This window comes from Botryllus schlosseri, chromosome 9, assembly GCF_051294905.1.
Source record: "Botryllus schlosseri isolate E-star chromosome 9, Bs_hap1, whole genome shotgun sequence".
Classification (NCBI taxonomy): domain Eukaryota; kingdom Metazoa; phylum Chordata; class Ascidiacea; order Stolidobranchia; family Styelidae; genus Botryllus; species Botryllus schlosseri.
In genome coordinates, this window is record NC_137244.1 from 15,886,130 (window position 1) to 15,902,984 (window position 16,855).

The 16,855-nt window shown below is 40.3% G+C and overlaps 2 protein-coding genes across 7 annotated transcripts in view; one reads left to right on the forward strand and one right to left on the reverse strand.

The window, feature by feature from the left end:
* The window catches only part of LOC145446155 (meiotic nuclear division protein 1 homolog), a 117,817-nt gene that overhangs the window by 62,406 nt on the left and 38,556 nt on the right, over window positions 1-16,855 (reverse strand). The window lies entirely within an intron of this gene.
* LOC145446142 (KICSTOR complex protein SZT2-like) overlaps window positions 3,236-16,855 on the forward strand; it is a 68,146-nt gene continuing 54,526 nt past the window's right edge. For 2 of the 6 annotated variants that reach the window (XM_080324367.1, XM_080324368.1), the window contains exons 1-16: window positions 3,236-3,942; window positions 5,554-5,667; window positions 5,734-5,816; window positions 6,930-7,113; window positions 7,172-7,388; window positions 8,626-8,748; window positions 8,813-8,949; window positions 9,086-9,466; window positions 10,744-10,848; window positions 11,443-11,564; window positions 12,184-12,329; window positions 13,563-13,677; window positions 14,269-14,424; window positions 15,167-15,278; window positions 15,336-15,474; window positions 16,352-16,489. In XM_080324367.1, coding sequence (XP_080180493.1) covers window positions 3,910-3,942; window positions 5,554-5,667; window positions 5,734-5,816; window positions 6,930-7,113; window positions 7,172-7,388; window positions 8,626-8,748; window positions 8,813-8,949; window positions 9,086-9,466; window positions 10,744-10,848; window positions 11,443-11,564; window positions 12,184-12,329; window positions 13,563-13,677; window positions 14,269-14,424; window positions 15,167-15,278; window positions 15,336-15,474; window positions 16,352-16,489 — 2,305 coding nt within the window. In that variant the 5' untranslated portion in view covers window positions 3,236-3,909. The remainder of the gene's footprint in view (window positions 3,943-5,553; window positions 5,668-5,733; window positions 5,817-6,929; window positions 7,114-7,171; window positions 7,389-8,625; window positions 8,749-8,812; window positions 8,950-9,085; window positions 9,467-10,743; window positions 10,849-11,442; window positions 11,565-12,183; window positions 12,330-13,562; window positions 13,678-14,268; window positions 14,425-15,166; window positions 15,279-15,335; window positions 15,475-16,351; window positions 16,490-16,855) is intronic. The other 4 variants (XM_080324369.1, XM_080324372.1, XM_080324370.1 and 1 more) reach the window with 3 other exon arrangements.

The following is a 16,855-nucleotide window of genomic DNA, read 5'->3' on the forward strand; positions in this document are numbered from 1 at the left end:
TCAACTGCTTAACATCACAGAAACCCTAATGACATGATTCGGTTCACGAGTGGGATTTCAGATTGGACACTCCAGTTTTCATTATTTCAGTCATGTGCTTATAAAACACGATTGACGCTTGTTTTAGGTGGATTCGTTCTCTGTATGCGTAGAATTGGGGTATTCATATTTTATCTACACATAGTAGAAGTCTGTTATTGCTATGATGCTGTCAGCATTGTGTGTCATGGAATGAACCAAAAGTGGAATTAGTAAATCTATGAACAGATCGCTGCTCACAGATTTAAATTTCAATCCTGTTTTAAGAATCGGGACAACCAACTTTCATCACTATAGCTTTGAAAAATGGGTTACTGAGGCCGACCAGCCTATAATATCTCGCCATTATGTTTCTGACGCGTGTACGATATCATCAAATAAATATTTGGTTTGTTACAGAAATGCACATATAGGCTATTGTCTCCATTTCCTCACTATATATTCAAATACCACTATATAGAGTTTTGGTTTATAATCCAAATTTTATATAATGCGGCCCGCGAATGGATTTAGATGTTGAATGCGGCCCGCGAGCTCAAAAGTTTGCCCACCCCTGCCCTAGGTCCCTCCATATCAGTTTAACACAGGAGGTTACCAATGAGCATGCATATAGGCACCTCGTAGGGTTGCATTTGAACAAAAATCAATTTAAAACAAAGATGTTTAAAACTAGGCTCTTGTTTAAAACATGTTTTTTCTTGTTTATTTTTTAGGCCATGACGTCACGAAAATCCAATTGTGACGTCATAGTGGATGACATTGACAATTAAAAATATAGGGTTTATATAGCTCTTTTGGCGAAATATCTGCACTGTTGCTGTTGAACCGACTATTTTGAGGGTTCTAACCATCCCATACCGATATGCGTCGGCTGTATCGGGTGGTAATTGTCCGTAGGCCATACAACATGGTTTGGAAAGTATTTACACAGTTATGGCATAATTTTACAACTTGAAAAAATAAAAAAAATTTAAAAGGCCTTTGTTTAAAACACTGCGCTTATGGGTAGGCTACCCTCCTATGGCCGAATTAAATATGCACAATATATATATATAATAGACATTTCGACGCCGGCCATCACTGCTCCACGATACATCAAGACATATAAAGTTTTGGTCAACATGCGACTTCGCGAAGTGCGGTACCAAATAAACCTTGGCCGAAAATGACCGCCGCATGTTGGCCGACACCATCAATATATATATGGCCGATTGTCCGTTGTCCAAAGGCGTCTATAGATGACTGGCACGGAATAGTCCTGTGCTTGCTATCTGAAGTCCCCCCTTACCTCAGTTGTACCGGTATATCTGATCACGTGGGCTGATAGAGGATGAAAAATGAATAGCAATAAATGCAATCATACCAATGTTATAGTGAGGATATCCCGAGATCACTCGTACATGATATTCCGCGATGTCTCGCATAAGAAACTATATAGGCTACTTCTTGTGATGACTCGAGACCACTGAGAGATAGACTCGTATAGGCCTATAGGTGTATGTAACTCGTGTAAGAGGTGTTATTGATTGAGAATCTATACGCAACTACAGAAAACGTTTGAATAAACCGATTGTATTGAGCATATATCTGTTACGAAAAACTTCACCATCATAAGGCAACAGCTTTCTCCAGATAAGTATTGAATAGCCGAGCACCAAGACGATTGGTTAGCTGCACTTCTTATACAGATCACCAGAGACATTAACGGCTAATTGCTGAAATATTCAGAATTCAATGCAGAAGCCCGCCTTTCTGATCGAGTGGTAAAATGGGTGGTGTGAAGAGGGTCTGGAAGTTTGAATTCAGTCTTATGGGGGCCCAAGACCAAAGTTTACTTTTTGGCTGACGAAGTACTGTTTCGGTCCTGGTTATTCATACAAAACATCAAAGCCAACACCAGGGTTGTAATGACTCAAGGCATGGCTCGACTCTAGTCGCAATTTTTCGTTGACTCTTTGCCTCGAGTCATACAAATGGAAAATGACCTGACTCAACTCAGTCTATTTGTGTATCGACTCGACTTGTAGGCTACTCGAGTCATTGACCATGACTCGACCAAGGCATATAACTCGACGCATTCTATATGACTTATTAAGTCTATAGTATCAGGACCGATAATCTAAAATAGACCCGAGGAACTATTTTTCTGTTAGAATAAACATGTTCAGAGTGAGAAAATGAGTATATTTCGAATGCGAGGGTTTACGATATCACCCAAGAGTTTCGCAGAAGCGAGATGAATCAATCAATATCGTCAGATTATATTTTCATCCGTCCGAAACACACACACCATGCATATTAAACCTGAGATTAAGAAACACTAAGACTTATTCAAGTCTAGTATTAGGAACGATAATCGAAAAATAGGCCCGGAAACTATTTTTCTGTTGGAATAAACATGCTTATAGAGTGAGAAAATGAGTATATTTCGAATGCGAGGCGTTACGATTAGGGCTGGGCAAAATCGAGTACCCGAGTTATTCGATTCTGAATCACGTATTATGCTTCGAGTCGAGTCGAGTATTCGAGTATCACTCATTATGACGTCACATCAAAATGTAATATGTCACAGTTCAAATATGTACCTTTCGTGCCACCACAAAGAATATAATGCCTGTTATTCATCACACTGAAGATACTATGGTATTTCTTCGACCCTACTAGCGATTTCATTGCACTTTGTGACAATGTTGTGGGTGGATCATGACTTAGGAAATATTTTTCCAGCAACGGTCGTAGCCTTGTACCATATGTTTCGTATGCTGCGATACGGCCAATCAGTTTCAAGGCTTCCACAGTGGAAAATAGTATCGAAACCATAATTATCTTTGATAAAATAACTTTCGGTAACGAGGAGCGTATAATTTCAGTACTCGAAAAATACGTCTTTTGCTACTCGACTCGAATCATTAAAATAATTACTCGATTCAGATTCGAGTACTCGAATCATTGTGCCCAGCCCTAGTTACGATATCACCATGTCGAACGACACGCATACAGTTGCGATCCTTTTAATCTAACATCCATCTCGGCCTAGAGTGCCCGATGTCGCATTTCTTTTTCGATGTTGATTTTATTGAAGCCGCGGCCCTTTCTACTAGTTCTTTCAATTCCTTGTGAGTGCTTTCTTTCGTCGGGTCTTTTTCTCTATGATTCGGACACGACCCGTTGCTCCATGACTTGGACTCGGACTTCACTCGGTGGTGAACTGAAAATGCATGACAGGAATTGGCTGGACTCAGAACTGAAAGTCAAATTGACTTATGTGACTCGGAAGTCAGAAAGGAATCTTGTGACCCTGACCCAACCCTGGCCAACATACAGATAGAGAGTCAATTTCATCTTAGAACACTATGATTTCATGAAGTCGACAGTCGGGCAAAATATGGGAATCCGGATCCAATCTTGCTTCAGGCAAATTGTCGGATTCCTGTCCGGTTTGAAATTAGAATCCAAAATCCCGTTCCTCTACATCTCTCTCTACCAGGACTTTTGAAATCCGGATCCTTGACCGGATACGCTGAAATTTGGTAAAATCCAGCAATCCAACTTCTGGAACGGATCGTGATAATCTCAGGCTTAGAGAATTGAGCAGAACAACATACTCAAATTGTCTATGGATACTAGTTCCATCAGCACCGAAGCCTTCGAAACAATATAAAAGATCCGAATTCAACCTCGGAAGCTGTTTTCTTTTGTATGTGACGCAAGGGGAACCCCCTGCAATGTGCATGCAAAAATGCAAACTTCTTCTTCCCTCTGCAACCACACAAGTTCTGACGCGTTCAAGAGTTGAGAAGATATTGCTACGTGGTTTTTCAATGGATATAATGTTGGAATCAATATAAAGTATCGAAGCGTAGTGCAGCCATGATTGCGGAAAAGGATGACGCCATATATGAGGTATTTTGACATTCTTTTTTACACGTCGATTTCGCCTTTTATGGGATTAATTCTATGACAAGTAATGGCATTTGATTTACTACGTGAGTGTTTGTCCAGCTGGATTCCCTTACTAACTCACTTCCACAGCTTCTGTCGAATCCGCCCTTTACATACAGATTCAATTGCAGTCTCGTTGGAACAGATCAAAAGATCTATTTATATTGATAAAACCCTCCTGTTGAAATTTAATTCCTGTTTTAGATTCGATGCAAAGGTCTAATTGAAAGTGCTAGGAAATTAGGACATGGCTGTAAACTAGGATCTGGCTAGTAGTCTTGGACTAGGCTGTAGTGGGGGAAACTGGGTCTTGAATTACAAACAAAACACAGTGATTCAGAAAGAGAGATTCATTGCGTTGGGGATAACTGATTGCTTAGGTTAATGACAGGGGTGGCCAACCTTTTTGGCCAAAGGGCCACATTCAATGGACGAACTATTGCGCGGGCCACTAGCCGCGCGAAGCGCGAAAATTTTTTGAAGTTCATAGGTCGTTAATATTGTCACTTGACTATATTGCGAGCCTGCTGTATTTCGCTGGGCTAAATTTGCGAGGACTGGGCTGTTCGGCGCCTGGACATATCGATATCGAAAGCTGCGACCAACATGCGTCAATTGGTTAGTTGGTTTTGAGGTATTCATGGTGTTTGTCGACTACTATGGTCATTTACACCAGGCCGATATTCTTCATTTATATTCCGTAACTGCCGACGTATAGCACGGCATGGGTATAGGAAATGCGTCAATCATTTTGTGCCTAGATTTCATAGTCGACGCTCTTACTGCGAGCGCAAACGCAAGGTCGCGTATGTTGAACGACACTTTGTCTCGTAATCGCGAATATAGTTAGACTCGATCTCATACAGTAGGCGTTCTTTCATTTTCACAAAGGGGCAACAATATTAAAAACAAGAAATCGAGTGACAACATGTTGCGCGAAGCTTGTAGAATTTTTTTACTTTTGATAGATCTATCGCAAATTATTCTGCTTTATTGTAGTGAACGAAGATATACCAATGTGGCGAGATAGCGCAGTGATATAATCCGCGGCTGCAACACCAATGGGTGCGGGTTCGAGTCCAACCGAGGTCGACTTCCGAATTCCGATGCCCAAGTGTTGGAGGTTTACCTATAGGCTCCTCCTCGCCACCTCATCCGCGTCAGTTGTGTCTTACAAAAGCCTAGAGGTAGGCCGTGCTATAAGTCGGCAGTTACGGAAAATAAGAATTATATCGGCCTGGTTTAAATGACCATTGTAGTCGACAAACGCCATGAATACCCCAAAAACAAACAAACAGACAAACAAACAAGATATACCAATATGTGACTGGCTGATGTATCTGCCAATGCGTTGGAACTGATATTTCAGTCATCACATCTCAAGTGCTGCTGCCAGACTAATCAAATGTTTGGTTGGCCTTGCAAGTTCACAATCTGTGCAATCCATTTTTGATGATATTAGAAATTTCGGAAATTACCCCGCGGGCCACGGGTTGGCCGGCCCTGGTTAATGATCAAGAAGCTCTATAAGTGCAATGTTTACCAGGGCCCGAGATATGTTATAATTTTCAGCATGTAAAAGAGGTTTACGTATTACTGAAGGAGAATTATCGAATTTCGAGGAATATTCGCATGGTGTGGTTCTTTAACAACATCCTCAAAGACGTCACGAAATTAACAGAGAAGGTGTGTATCATATTTTTTCAATAATTTTTTTCAGTTTCATTATTTGTTATATTATGTCTTGTGCAGAAAAGTGATGGAAGCACTAATGAAGAGATTAGAGTATTGTCTTGGTCTGGAAAAGCTGCAACAAGTAAATCAGAAAACTCTGAGTAAGACTTTAACAGTTCCTCATTTGTATAATCAATTGATTGTGACACAGGAATGGCTCTCGAATGAATGTGACTTCTCTGAAGATAAAATATTCTCTTCAATGTGAAATCGTGTATATAAAATCTTGGGAGTTGAAAACGGATGGATGTAAAGTGCTAGAACGGCATAAATGAGTGGTGCTAGGCAAATAGGCTGGGGCATCTTCCAAAATTCTATGATACATCGCTTTGACTGATACCGAATGGCTTGGGATGTTACATATTCGTGTCAATTCACTACTATTCTCAATAACTACTTTAAGCCCTATACATACTTGTACAAACTACTCATTTAGTTGGTTGAAGGTCAACTAACTAACGTTTTTTGTAGTAGTTCTAGCTCTAGTCCCAGATTTTAAAAATTGGGTGTAGTTCTAGTTCTAGGTGCGGGTTTTAAAAGTGAATAGTTCTAGTTGTGGATATTGAAAAGTGAGTAGTTCTAGTTCTAGTTGCAGATTTGGAAGATTCAGTAGTTCTAGTTCTACTTTCCCATTTGAAAAAAATATTAGTTACCGAACAACTGCAAAGAACGTGTCGTCGTTTTGCGTGAATCGAGATACCGGTGTTCCGTTGAATTATGTTTGTGCTGCCATTACTAGCTCAGAGTTCGTCACTACTAACCGTGGCGTAGCCAGCCGTTGTTTTTTTGGGTCGAAATCCCTCCCATCTTAAACTCGAAACCCCGTCCTTTTGAAATGTTGATTCTCTATCTGATATTTCCGATAATAAAATACAAATTAATGTGTTGCCTAGGAGAATGAAATCCAATTCAGTAAGGTTATTAACGTTCAATTACTGGGGAACCCCTACGCCAGAGGTGGGCGATTATTTTCTGAGAATGGGAAGCAAGAAATACGTTGGCGGGCTAAGTCAAAAGTTTGCACTATATTCTGCAGTGTATTAATTTTTTAATGTCGTTAGTTTTAGCTCTAGTTGTAGGTCTTGAAAAGTTAGTAGTTCTAGTTTTAGTTCTAGTTGCGAGTTTTGAAAATCCTATCACATACTTCGATTTGACACTATTCTTCACACATTTCATTCCATATACATTTTTTCAAGTATCTGTAATTTTTTCAGGGAAGCAACTAGGTACCTTATTCACCCATCTACGACAGTTCATTTTCTATCGAGAGGGTATCGACTCGTTTTTGCCTTGGATCTTTCCCCATCTGCTTTCGAAGTGTCTATTCAATCGCACTCCACGATCGCTGAGAATATTCTTACGAAGCTTGCCGAATGCCTTTGTAATGTTATGAAACCTGTAAGGATCGATTGAACACATTTGAACGACTCAAAATCACCATAAGTTTAAATACCAGGTTCAAGTCCCGTATTGTGATTATGAATTTTCGCCTAACATCTACGTCACTGTGTTCGTGCAAACGCTGCGCGCGAATTCGGCCGACGGTGGTCGTTACAAGCAGGAGGTTATAATTCAAAGCTGCTTGCTTACGCGCAAGACTATCGGAGTGATTTTGACCAAGGTGGAGACAGAAATCTTCCGCAATTTTACAGTGAAAAAATACGACCGCTGGGGTAAGTTCTTGAATGGTTCCACTTGTGTGGTGATGAATTTCGATTTTGTGATCCAAGTTAGGACTCCAATTCCTGACCTCAAATACTACATAGCTTCAGATTCAAAATCACGTATTCACGCCAACCCTATCTGTGCGCACTACCAATGCGATATATGTTATTTCTGAGTGGAGCGTGCATTGAATTCAGGCTCACTACCACTAATTTGCCAGGTTGTAGATTTAGTCGAGGAGTCGCATACCTTTAGCAGGTAATGGATTGACTACTTGTGCAATTGCAGAGTGCATCTTCGTGACACACGCAAAATGATTAATGACACCACAAATAGTACAATTTTTAAAAATTTATTCAGCTATCATGATACGTGGGCCATTTTTGCTCAGTTAGTATGGCAAGTTCACTCTTAAGGTGATGCGGACAGATGCCAAAACACTTTCTATTTTACAAAATCACAAGTCTAAAAAGTAAGTGGTTTCGCACAAAAACATTCAGGTGGGAGTTGTGTAAAACATAACGATTTGAGTTAGTAAGGCAAAACCACTGAAAAAGTAGAAGTAAGGCTATTTCATTACTGTCCACTAGGGGTCTTCAAAAATGACTTTTTTTCTCAAATCGTACTGGCTACTTGATAAAGTTGTTAGGTTACCTAATTTAAGCCTACGCACCAAATTTGGTTCAATTACAACCAGTGGAAGCAAGAGTTATTGCCGTCGAAAAATTTGGAATATGAATAAAATAGTATTAACGGTGACCAATTCTTTAATTATTTATTATAGTGGCGCCCACCGTAAATACTATTTCATTCAAATCCAAATTTTTTCGACGGCAATATCTCCGCTTCCACTGGTTGGAATTGAACCAAATTTGGTGAACATCGTTTCTATAGACAACCTAACGCTTTCATGGGGTGAACAGAAAATCTTTTGTTATTTATTTTTATGTAATAAATAGAAACTTTCTTCTCCTGTAGCAATGGGGCTACCGGTTGGAATTGAACCAAATTTGGTGTGTAGGCTTAAATTAGGTAACCTAACAATTTTATTAAGTAGCCAGTACGATTTGAGAAAAAAAATTCATTTTTGAAGACTCCTCTTGTCCACCTCTGGTATTTTCACAGTATTCCCCAGTTAAATACATTCCAGATCCAACCCAGCTGTGGACTTCTGATTACACACAATTGATTGCTATCCATTAATCCCCACTAACCTGTGATCAACATTGAAAGTTTTTTTTCTAGATCAATCCTCAGCCAAACACGACCATGGTTTGGTGAGTATGCTGAGAACAGGCCTTCTTGCCCTTCAACTCTTACCTTCAAACACGAGTGCCGGAATTGTTGTGATCACTGACGGTATAACGGGTACGTCGTATAGAGCTTGTCTTGCATATGCTGCTGTGAGTTTCTGCAATAATCTCTGATGCAGGAGTTCCTGACATGGCGGTCTTGGAGACATTGGTTAATCATCTACGATCTTCCTCTACGACGTGCTCGATGATACATGTGGCCAAGTCGCATCCTAGAACGAGTTATGCCTACTGCCCTAATGTTGAACTGCTCCAGGTAAGAACAGAAGCCATTCTCTCCGTAGTCGTGAGAAGTGTTATAATGTAAACATAATAACAGTCGTATGGTAACCCTACCTAAGATAGTATTATTTTTTGAGATTCGTCCGGTTTATGCCCTTTGACCTTTTCAGTTCATTGCTCGCGCAACATACGGAACGTATATCGATGCATCGTCGCCTATTTCTGACGATCAGCAAGAGAATATCTATCACAAAGCCCTCCTTTTCTGGCAATTTCACACCATTGATACGTCGTCCGGTATTGAGGAGACCGTCGACATTGGACCGCAAACATTATTATCACAGTTTCTTTTTTGCGAATATTCAGGGATGGATGTTCGGAATTGGCAGTCCGACGTTGACTTGCGGTATTCGCCCGATCAGAAGAACATGCTGAAGTCGCCCGTGTTACGTAAGAAGCAGTACGAGAAGACTTTGCGGGTGTCGATGTATCCGGTGTTGACTGTCCGGTTGAGGGAAGGATGCATGATTACTTCGGTATCACTAGAAAAGGTAAGGAACCCAACTTTGCCACGGTAGGCTTTAGCTTTGTGATATCCTTCCGTGGGGAAGTCCGTCTGGGGTGTCTTGGCGAGTAAGAGCCGAAGCTCGCTTGTGTTAAACGTAATCGGTGAACAAACGAAGATCTGTGTTGTGCAAAGATGGATCTTCATTGTGTTTACTTGTGACCAGTCCAGCCGGGCTCCAGCCATTACGGACAGACCTCTCTTGTTCTTTATCTCACTAATTTTAACAACCACATCATGTAGAGACAGTGTACAAACTGTGCATGTTTGGTGCAGGTTTGATCAGAATAATTGACCTCTCTAAGTTTGCACCGATCATTCCTATGCGATACCGAATGCTGCAGTGGTTCTCAAACTTTTTTCGACACCTCCCCCCTTGATGATAGTGAATAATGTTGCGCCCCCCTTATCGTCACATCAAAAATATTGAAAAGAGCAACCAGAATTTTGCAATCCCAACGCATCGTTTGGTGGCATGGAAGGTGTTATGGGTGTTAAGTTGAGATACTTCTCAAAAATGGAATTCGGAATATACACCTAGCAAGAATTATGTGGATCGAGAGAAAATTTCTAGCTGAATATTTCGTTAAACATGGTCATGTGCAAAAGTAGCACATAGATACTCTAGCCATTTTGGTACCTAATCTCTACCGCACTGGAGATTGATTAGCTCCACCGTACCTTGTCAATAAACTAAATCAAAAACCAATGGCACAGCTACACACAGTCGCCAGTTGCACTTCATTCAGGGACATCTTCTGATTAGTGCAAGGTTCGGTATCATTCTAAATCCAGCATCAGTGAATGGATGTTACTACCCGATTATGGCATTTATAATTGAAATACAATTATAATTAATGCCATTGTTGAAACTTGGAGGTTTCAGCACAAATTAAACTCATTCCGAGTACAAAAACGAAGAAACATCATTTCTCTCAGGCGGCTTCGTGCTTCTCTTGGATGCTTTCACGCCCCCAATTTGCGAACCACTGATGTAGAGACAGCGTACTTGTTTGGTCTTTGGGGCGGGCTTGATCAGACTAGTTGATCTCTGTAAGCTGGTACCGATCATTCCTGTCCGATACCGACTACTGCGTACTGTCCTATGTCTCAGCTGTCGGTTTGTTATGTATTTCGGTTGTATGAAAGTAAAGACTCTCTCTGTCTCAGACATATTTTGCACAGTTTGGACATTCAAAATTTCAGAAAAAAGTTGTATGTTTCGAATGTTGGTTCGAGAAAGACATCTTTTCATTTTTCTAGAACAACAGTGTGTTGCAAGTAGAGCTGATATATCCGTGGAACCATTCCGCCTCACTGAAATACATCGTCTCAGCAACATGGCCGAACCCGAAGAACCAAACCAAGGCAAGTTATAGACTTGTAGACAGGCTTACTTATAATAAAACCTTTCTGTATTGGTTGAGGGACTAAAAATGTTCTCAATGGCTAGATTTTTGTTTTGCTGTTGTGTCCACAAGTAGCCAATGTAGTCGTTGGTAAGTGGTAGCTGGTAGTACTCTATTAGAGTCTAAGAAATACATGTAATGCTGTAAGACTTCGAGCCCGTGTAGAATTATTGCATTCCAGGAGACTATTTGATGATACTGGAAGATGATGAAAGTCATAACCATTCTTGACCATGATACAGTTGCGGTTGTATAGGGAACTTGAGTTGTAATGACTGGATTTACAAAATGATAAATCTGAATACAAAGCTATGCTGTAGGCAACTCGAGATTGGAGATCTACATAGATAAACTAAAACTTCGTTAGTGATCACCTCTGTCGCCAATTGGCATTCTTATGTGGAGTTTTTTTCATCATTGCTATTATGTTTGGTGTGAATTCGTGAATTGTCACTGTCATTTAAAAATCAACAGCAACATTATTCAATTATGAATAAATGTATAACCATTGATATATTCGGGTATTTTTGTTTAAGTTCGTTATTTTGAAAAGGTGGAAGTTTACATCGACGCGACCTACGAGTTTTTGTCAGACATGCACATGACCGTCGGCAGGCAGCACTGCAGCCGATACAAGGAAATTGTATTCAAAAGGTTTACGCAGTTCATAAAAGGGTGAGATTGCTTTTGGAAATTTAATTCGAACCGGTGATAGTTTGTTGGCTTGCGGTATTTAAAATCTTAGAAATGGAATGTACGACGGCTGTCCGAAAACCGCTAGGATTAATTTGCAAATGTGGTCTTGTTTCAACTCATCTTTTATAGATCGAGAGTTTCCTGAAAATGTTAAGCCTCCCATTGAGGGTCCTGAGAAATCAGTAAAAACTTGCTTATAGCATGTACATTTACGGTCCGTGGACATATGAGCATGCGACATTACAGCATGCGAGACTTCGGCATGCGACAATTTGGCATGCGACACATGAGCATGTGGGTTAAATTACGGGTTAGGGGTAGGTTAGGGTTGGATTTATGGTTGGGTTAGGGTTAGGGTTTAGGTTAGGTTAGGCTAGGTTAGGTTAGGTTAGGCTATGTTTAGGGTTAGGGTAAGTTTTTGGGTTATACAATCTCATGCTGAAGTGACGCATGCTGATGTGTTCCATGCTGAACTGTCGTTTTCCATTGTGTCGCATGCTGATATGTCGGGCAACCACATTTACATGAAACTAACATGTAAAATATACTGATAAAAGAGATAGACAAACATACTGTAATTCTGCTTTTGCGATTTCAGATTGAGTCAGATCGATCACATGCTGACACACTTGATGTCGTTTGCTTCCGATCCGGAGAATTTGAGACCACTCCAGAACCGTTTGCCGCTCTTCTATTTGCCTCCCAATTCCAATCAGCTCGTGCTATCAATGCAAAACGACAACGGTAAGTTCTCATCTCTCCGTACCGTCTTGTGCTGCATTTGGTTTGAGCATCCCTATCTTTCTACGGAGGTAAATATGCCACAATTCAGATCAAGAGGTGATTTAAGTGGACAGCATTGCTACTCAGTAGAAGTAGAAGTAACACCATAAATTTCAGCACAATCGCAAGTACAAGTAGCGATCTCCTAGTCAGTCGCAACTACTTCAAGGGAAAGTAGAAGTGAAAGATATGATAGTACTAAAGTAAATAGTTCCAAACAGTATATTCCCTTGATGGGTTGCATACATTTACGAGTTACTTGTTGGTGGCTAGTTTTGAATTTGCAAGATGCATGTTTGCGACTACAGCAATATAACACTACAAATGCGCAAGCTCCAAAAATATAGTCCGTTACTGTGATCCGGGTCTTTTTCACACGTTTTTTGTGAAAATTTCATCTATAAAATCGATGCACACTCCTCTCATGGAATTACTTTCTACTTTTCAAAATCCTATGTGGAAAAAGTGGGTGGTTTTGCCTAAAGACAGGTGTAACTGCTCCTAACTTGGGAGCGTTATTGATGCCACTTTTTAAATCGAACTCAATTCCGCGATCGATCCTGACGAACGACGATCCATTGATGAAGGTTGAAATAATATGTATTCAAATAGACTACATAACAGAGGAATGTCCAAATAACAGCAAGTTAATGTCGCGCTGCTAGGTTTTAAAATAGTGGTCGGATGTGGTTAAGGTGACAAGCCTGTACAAAGAAAACACAAGTCAACAATTAGCGACCGCACACAACACAACATAAATAACAGGTATTGACAGATAAACAGACGTAACTATAGCGGCGATGCCTAATCGCCCTGTATAAAAGAGTCAGTTCTTTTTTATAAAACGTAACAATTTAACAAATCATGTGTGATGCCGAATTACCTAATAATTACTACTGCAGATTACCGGAGTAACAACAAGTACAAGTGGAAATAGTCGTACATAGCTACTTGAGGATTCGAAAAAGTAAAAGTACTCTGTCACTGATGAAGCCTGATCTGATATCATGTACTACTTTAAGGCAGTGGTTGTGTATTATTTTCAGCCCACAGAAGTGCACAAGTACAATCTGTAAATTATTCCACATATTCTGTGCGCTTCCTGTCGATAATATCGCTTTCCCCGTTCCAGTCCTTCCATCATCGGCATTCGTGGCTTTGTGCTCACTAACTTTCAATGATGCGCTTCTTTAGACTCTTCGAAATCTCCGTTTGTCGTGTTCTGGAAACCGATTCTGTCTTTGGACACGGGCATTTGGCAAAAGTGGCTGCACACTCACCATATTGACCTTGTCCTGCTGCACGACACGTACGTAACTTTCATAATAAGTCTGACGCAACTGCGTTAATCGTGCCACAGTTCGACGGGCAATGAAATTGCGATGCAAATCGTTGCTGCGAATACATACATAGCTCAGAAACGTTGAATTACTGTAAGTGAAAGGTTGAAATGGATGTATATTTCTCACTGAAATTTTGGGCGAAATCGAGGAATACTTTTACGTTTTTTTACGGTAGTGATATAAGTGCACCTTTGTGTTTATTTTCCAGGATTATGCTCCCTATCGCTAATCAGGTTTTTCTTAGTAGTGAAAAATGAATATCCACGCACATTTCCCCAATTTGCACCAAACGATTTTGTAGCCTTACGTTAACTATCAGGCCATTGAGAACTGTTTTCAACCCGCTCAGGTTCTTTCCGATGCTGCGACCATTCATAGCATGACAAATTTTTCAAAAGTTTTCGGAAATGTAGAGTAACACCTATTCATAGTCAGTTTTCTAGGATAATATTAGAATTCTTTATGGATTGTGCAAATCCAGGTACAAGTCCGAAACATCTACAGATAATCGATATGTTTATGTGTACCGACTCGATACTATATTACTTTCCGTTCAGTCCGTTGCCGAAGCATCTTCATACTCCGTCCAAGAGTGGTCGCTATCATTCGATCCAATGCAGTTCTGCGATGAGCCAAGTGACGTCGATCTTGAGAGAGTGGTGCACGTTTATTCTCTTGGAGAACAACACTTACATCAAGTTTGTCAGCAAAAAGTAAGTCGTCTGTGATACGACACTTAGCCGGTAATGTCGGGTGTGGGCTTTGTTAGATACGGCTAATAACACTCATGGTAGTTGGATTCATTGGGGATGTTTTAGAGGATATGCAGATTTACTTGAGAATATCGATTGTATTCGAAGCTGTAACTCAATTAAAAAAAGACATGTTCATGGACATGGATGGATTGATTTTCTAAGAAATCGCATAGGCGAAATTTATGTTGGTTTGTTGTTCTGCTATTCATATTTTTGATCTGTAATTGTAAATAGTTAGATGGACGCTATTACAGTGTGTTTTTGACTATACACTGCAATATGGTCAGACTTTATTCGCATGTCGTCCTTACTGTAACGTATCATATCTGCCCATCAAAACTTTTCCGATGATATTCACTGCATATTGCATCTAGTGTTGGCATGACTCGAGTCACTACCTTAATATCACTCGGGTCAAGCGATATGCAAATGTGCATCAACACACGCACATCAAGTCAAACTGAAAGTATTCTGTGACTTGAAATTGATTTGAAAAGGGAAAGCTTGATATGACTTTATTCGAATCACTTTGAAATTTGTGCGACTCGACTTTAAAAACTTGAAAACAACTTGACTTGACCCGAGTCAAAATTTGACTTGAGCTCAAAGCCGATTAAAGCCATTTTGAACTTGAGCTTGAATTACCGCTCGACAGATTGCAAACAAGAATGGTTTGTTTACATTTTTGGGTCTTGTACAGAAATGAAGAAAAACCATCGTTTTTCTACATCATCCGGCTGTCCAAAAAGCTGCCCGTTTTGATCGTCAGACTCGCGTTTCTGATCGGGACCCCAGGAGCGTTTCGTAACCAGGTGAATTCGGTTTCAGAGCAACCGTGATCTGTCTGTTTGAGCTTCTGTACGTCGCAGGTGTTGACTGAATTGCGCGAAAAAGTTCTCTCTCTCACGCTGGGCTCCTCGAAGTCTTCGTCCCGACTTGCAACGCCCAGGAAAGCGCACGCTCGATTACGTCATCTCAGTTCGCAACCGTCGCAGAGAACGTCTCGAAGTACGTCGAAAACAATGACCCTACAGGCCTGCAAGATAGCGTATTGGTAGAGCTTCAGCTTCTTGGTCGGGTCATACGAGTCACTTGATCGTAAAACTGATATCTTTATGACTGTATCAATGAATTGATGTTGGTTACTGGATATCCTATTCAATTGTCAGAATTGAAATTGTGTTGCTGACTACTATTAGTGGTTTTCAATCGCCGAAACTTTCCTGACGTTCCGCCAAATATATTAGACTTTTATATTGCAATTCTAAAATGGAAGATGTTAGAGGTTGTCCAAGAAATGAAACAAAAAACTTTAATTTGATTTTGAAATTTGTAACATATTTTTCTGCATGGTGTCATTAATGGTCTGCTTTGGACTTGGCCTATGTCACAATGCTGCAATTGTTCTACTAAGCTGTTTAAAAGCAGCCTATGACTCATTTAGGAGCAGTTATATGTGAAAGCCACAAAAAGACTTCAACAAAGTTCGTTAGATTTCGACAATGGAATTAAGCAACATTTAGCAGTAGAATAAAAGCTAGCAAACCACAAACTCACACTTCTTTCAAAATAAACCGAACGACTCCGCCTTGAAGAAACTTCAATAGAAATAAGTCTATTATCAAAGGGCAGCATTAAATGTGGTTTCCAGTATTTACATTTTAGCGGTATACAACTATGCATTTTTCGTAATAGCAATTTGAGTTAATTGAAGTAGTTTGGGTATGCCTTGGAACCGGCTACTTCTACTTGTGATTTAGTAGAATTTTACGGCGTTAGTTCTACTTCTACTTGTGCAGCCACACTGACTATTTTAACGCTTTGACCACGTCTGTTGGCAATTCCCACGCTCTTGCGATTCTAGGTTGCCGAATTTTTTTTGCAGGCACGGAAAAATCGTATGTTACGCTGACACACAAACCTCTCGACAGGATCTTGATCCAATACAAGCATTGCCCGAGCAACTTCATGCATCCGCCTACGCCAGCGCAAAGAATTTCGCGTGGATTCGGTAACCAGCTCGGTGAGTAAATTAAGGAATCGTTTTCAAATCGAAAATTAGGTTTGTGAGCCTTTAAACATTGGGATGCACTGAGCCATTTGCCGCCTAAAAAGTTACCTGGCAGCTAAAAAAGGTGATGACTACCGCCCAGCCCTGATCACGGCCATATTAACAGTTCAACAGTTTGAGTGCAATCATCAGTGCTAGTAGTATACATGTGGCTATTGTGACCAGTGTTGAGAATGGTCACGATTCAAAGATAAGCTCTATGAATATGGTAAGTCTTATAAATTTCAACGATGTAGTGTTATATTTTATAGTTATAGTTGCAACGTTTAAATAAGCTCACGGACCCTTGGTGTACCATTGTACTTTTATGTAACTAAA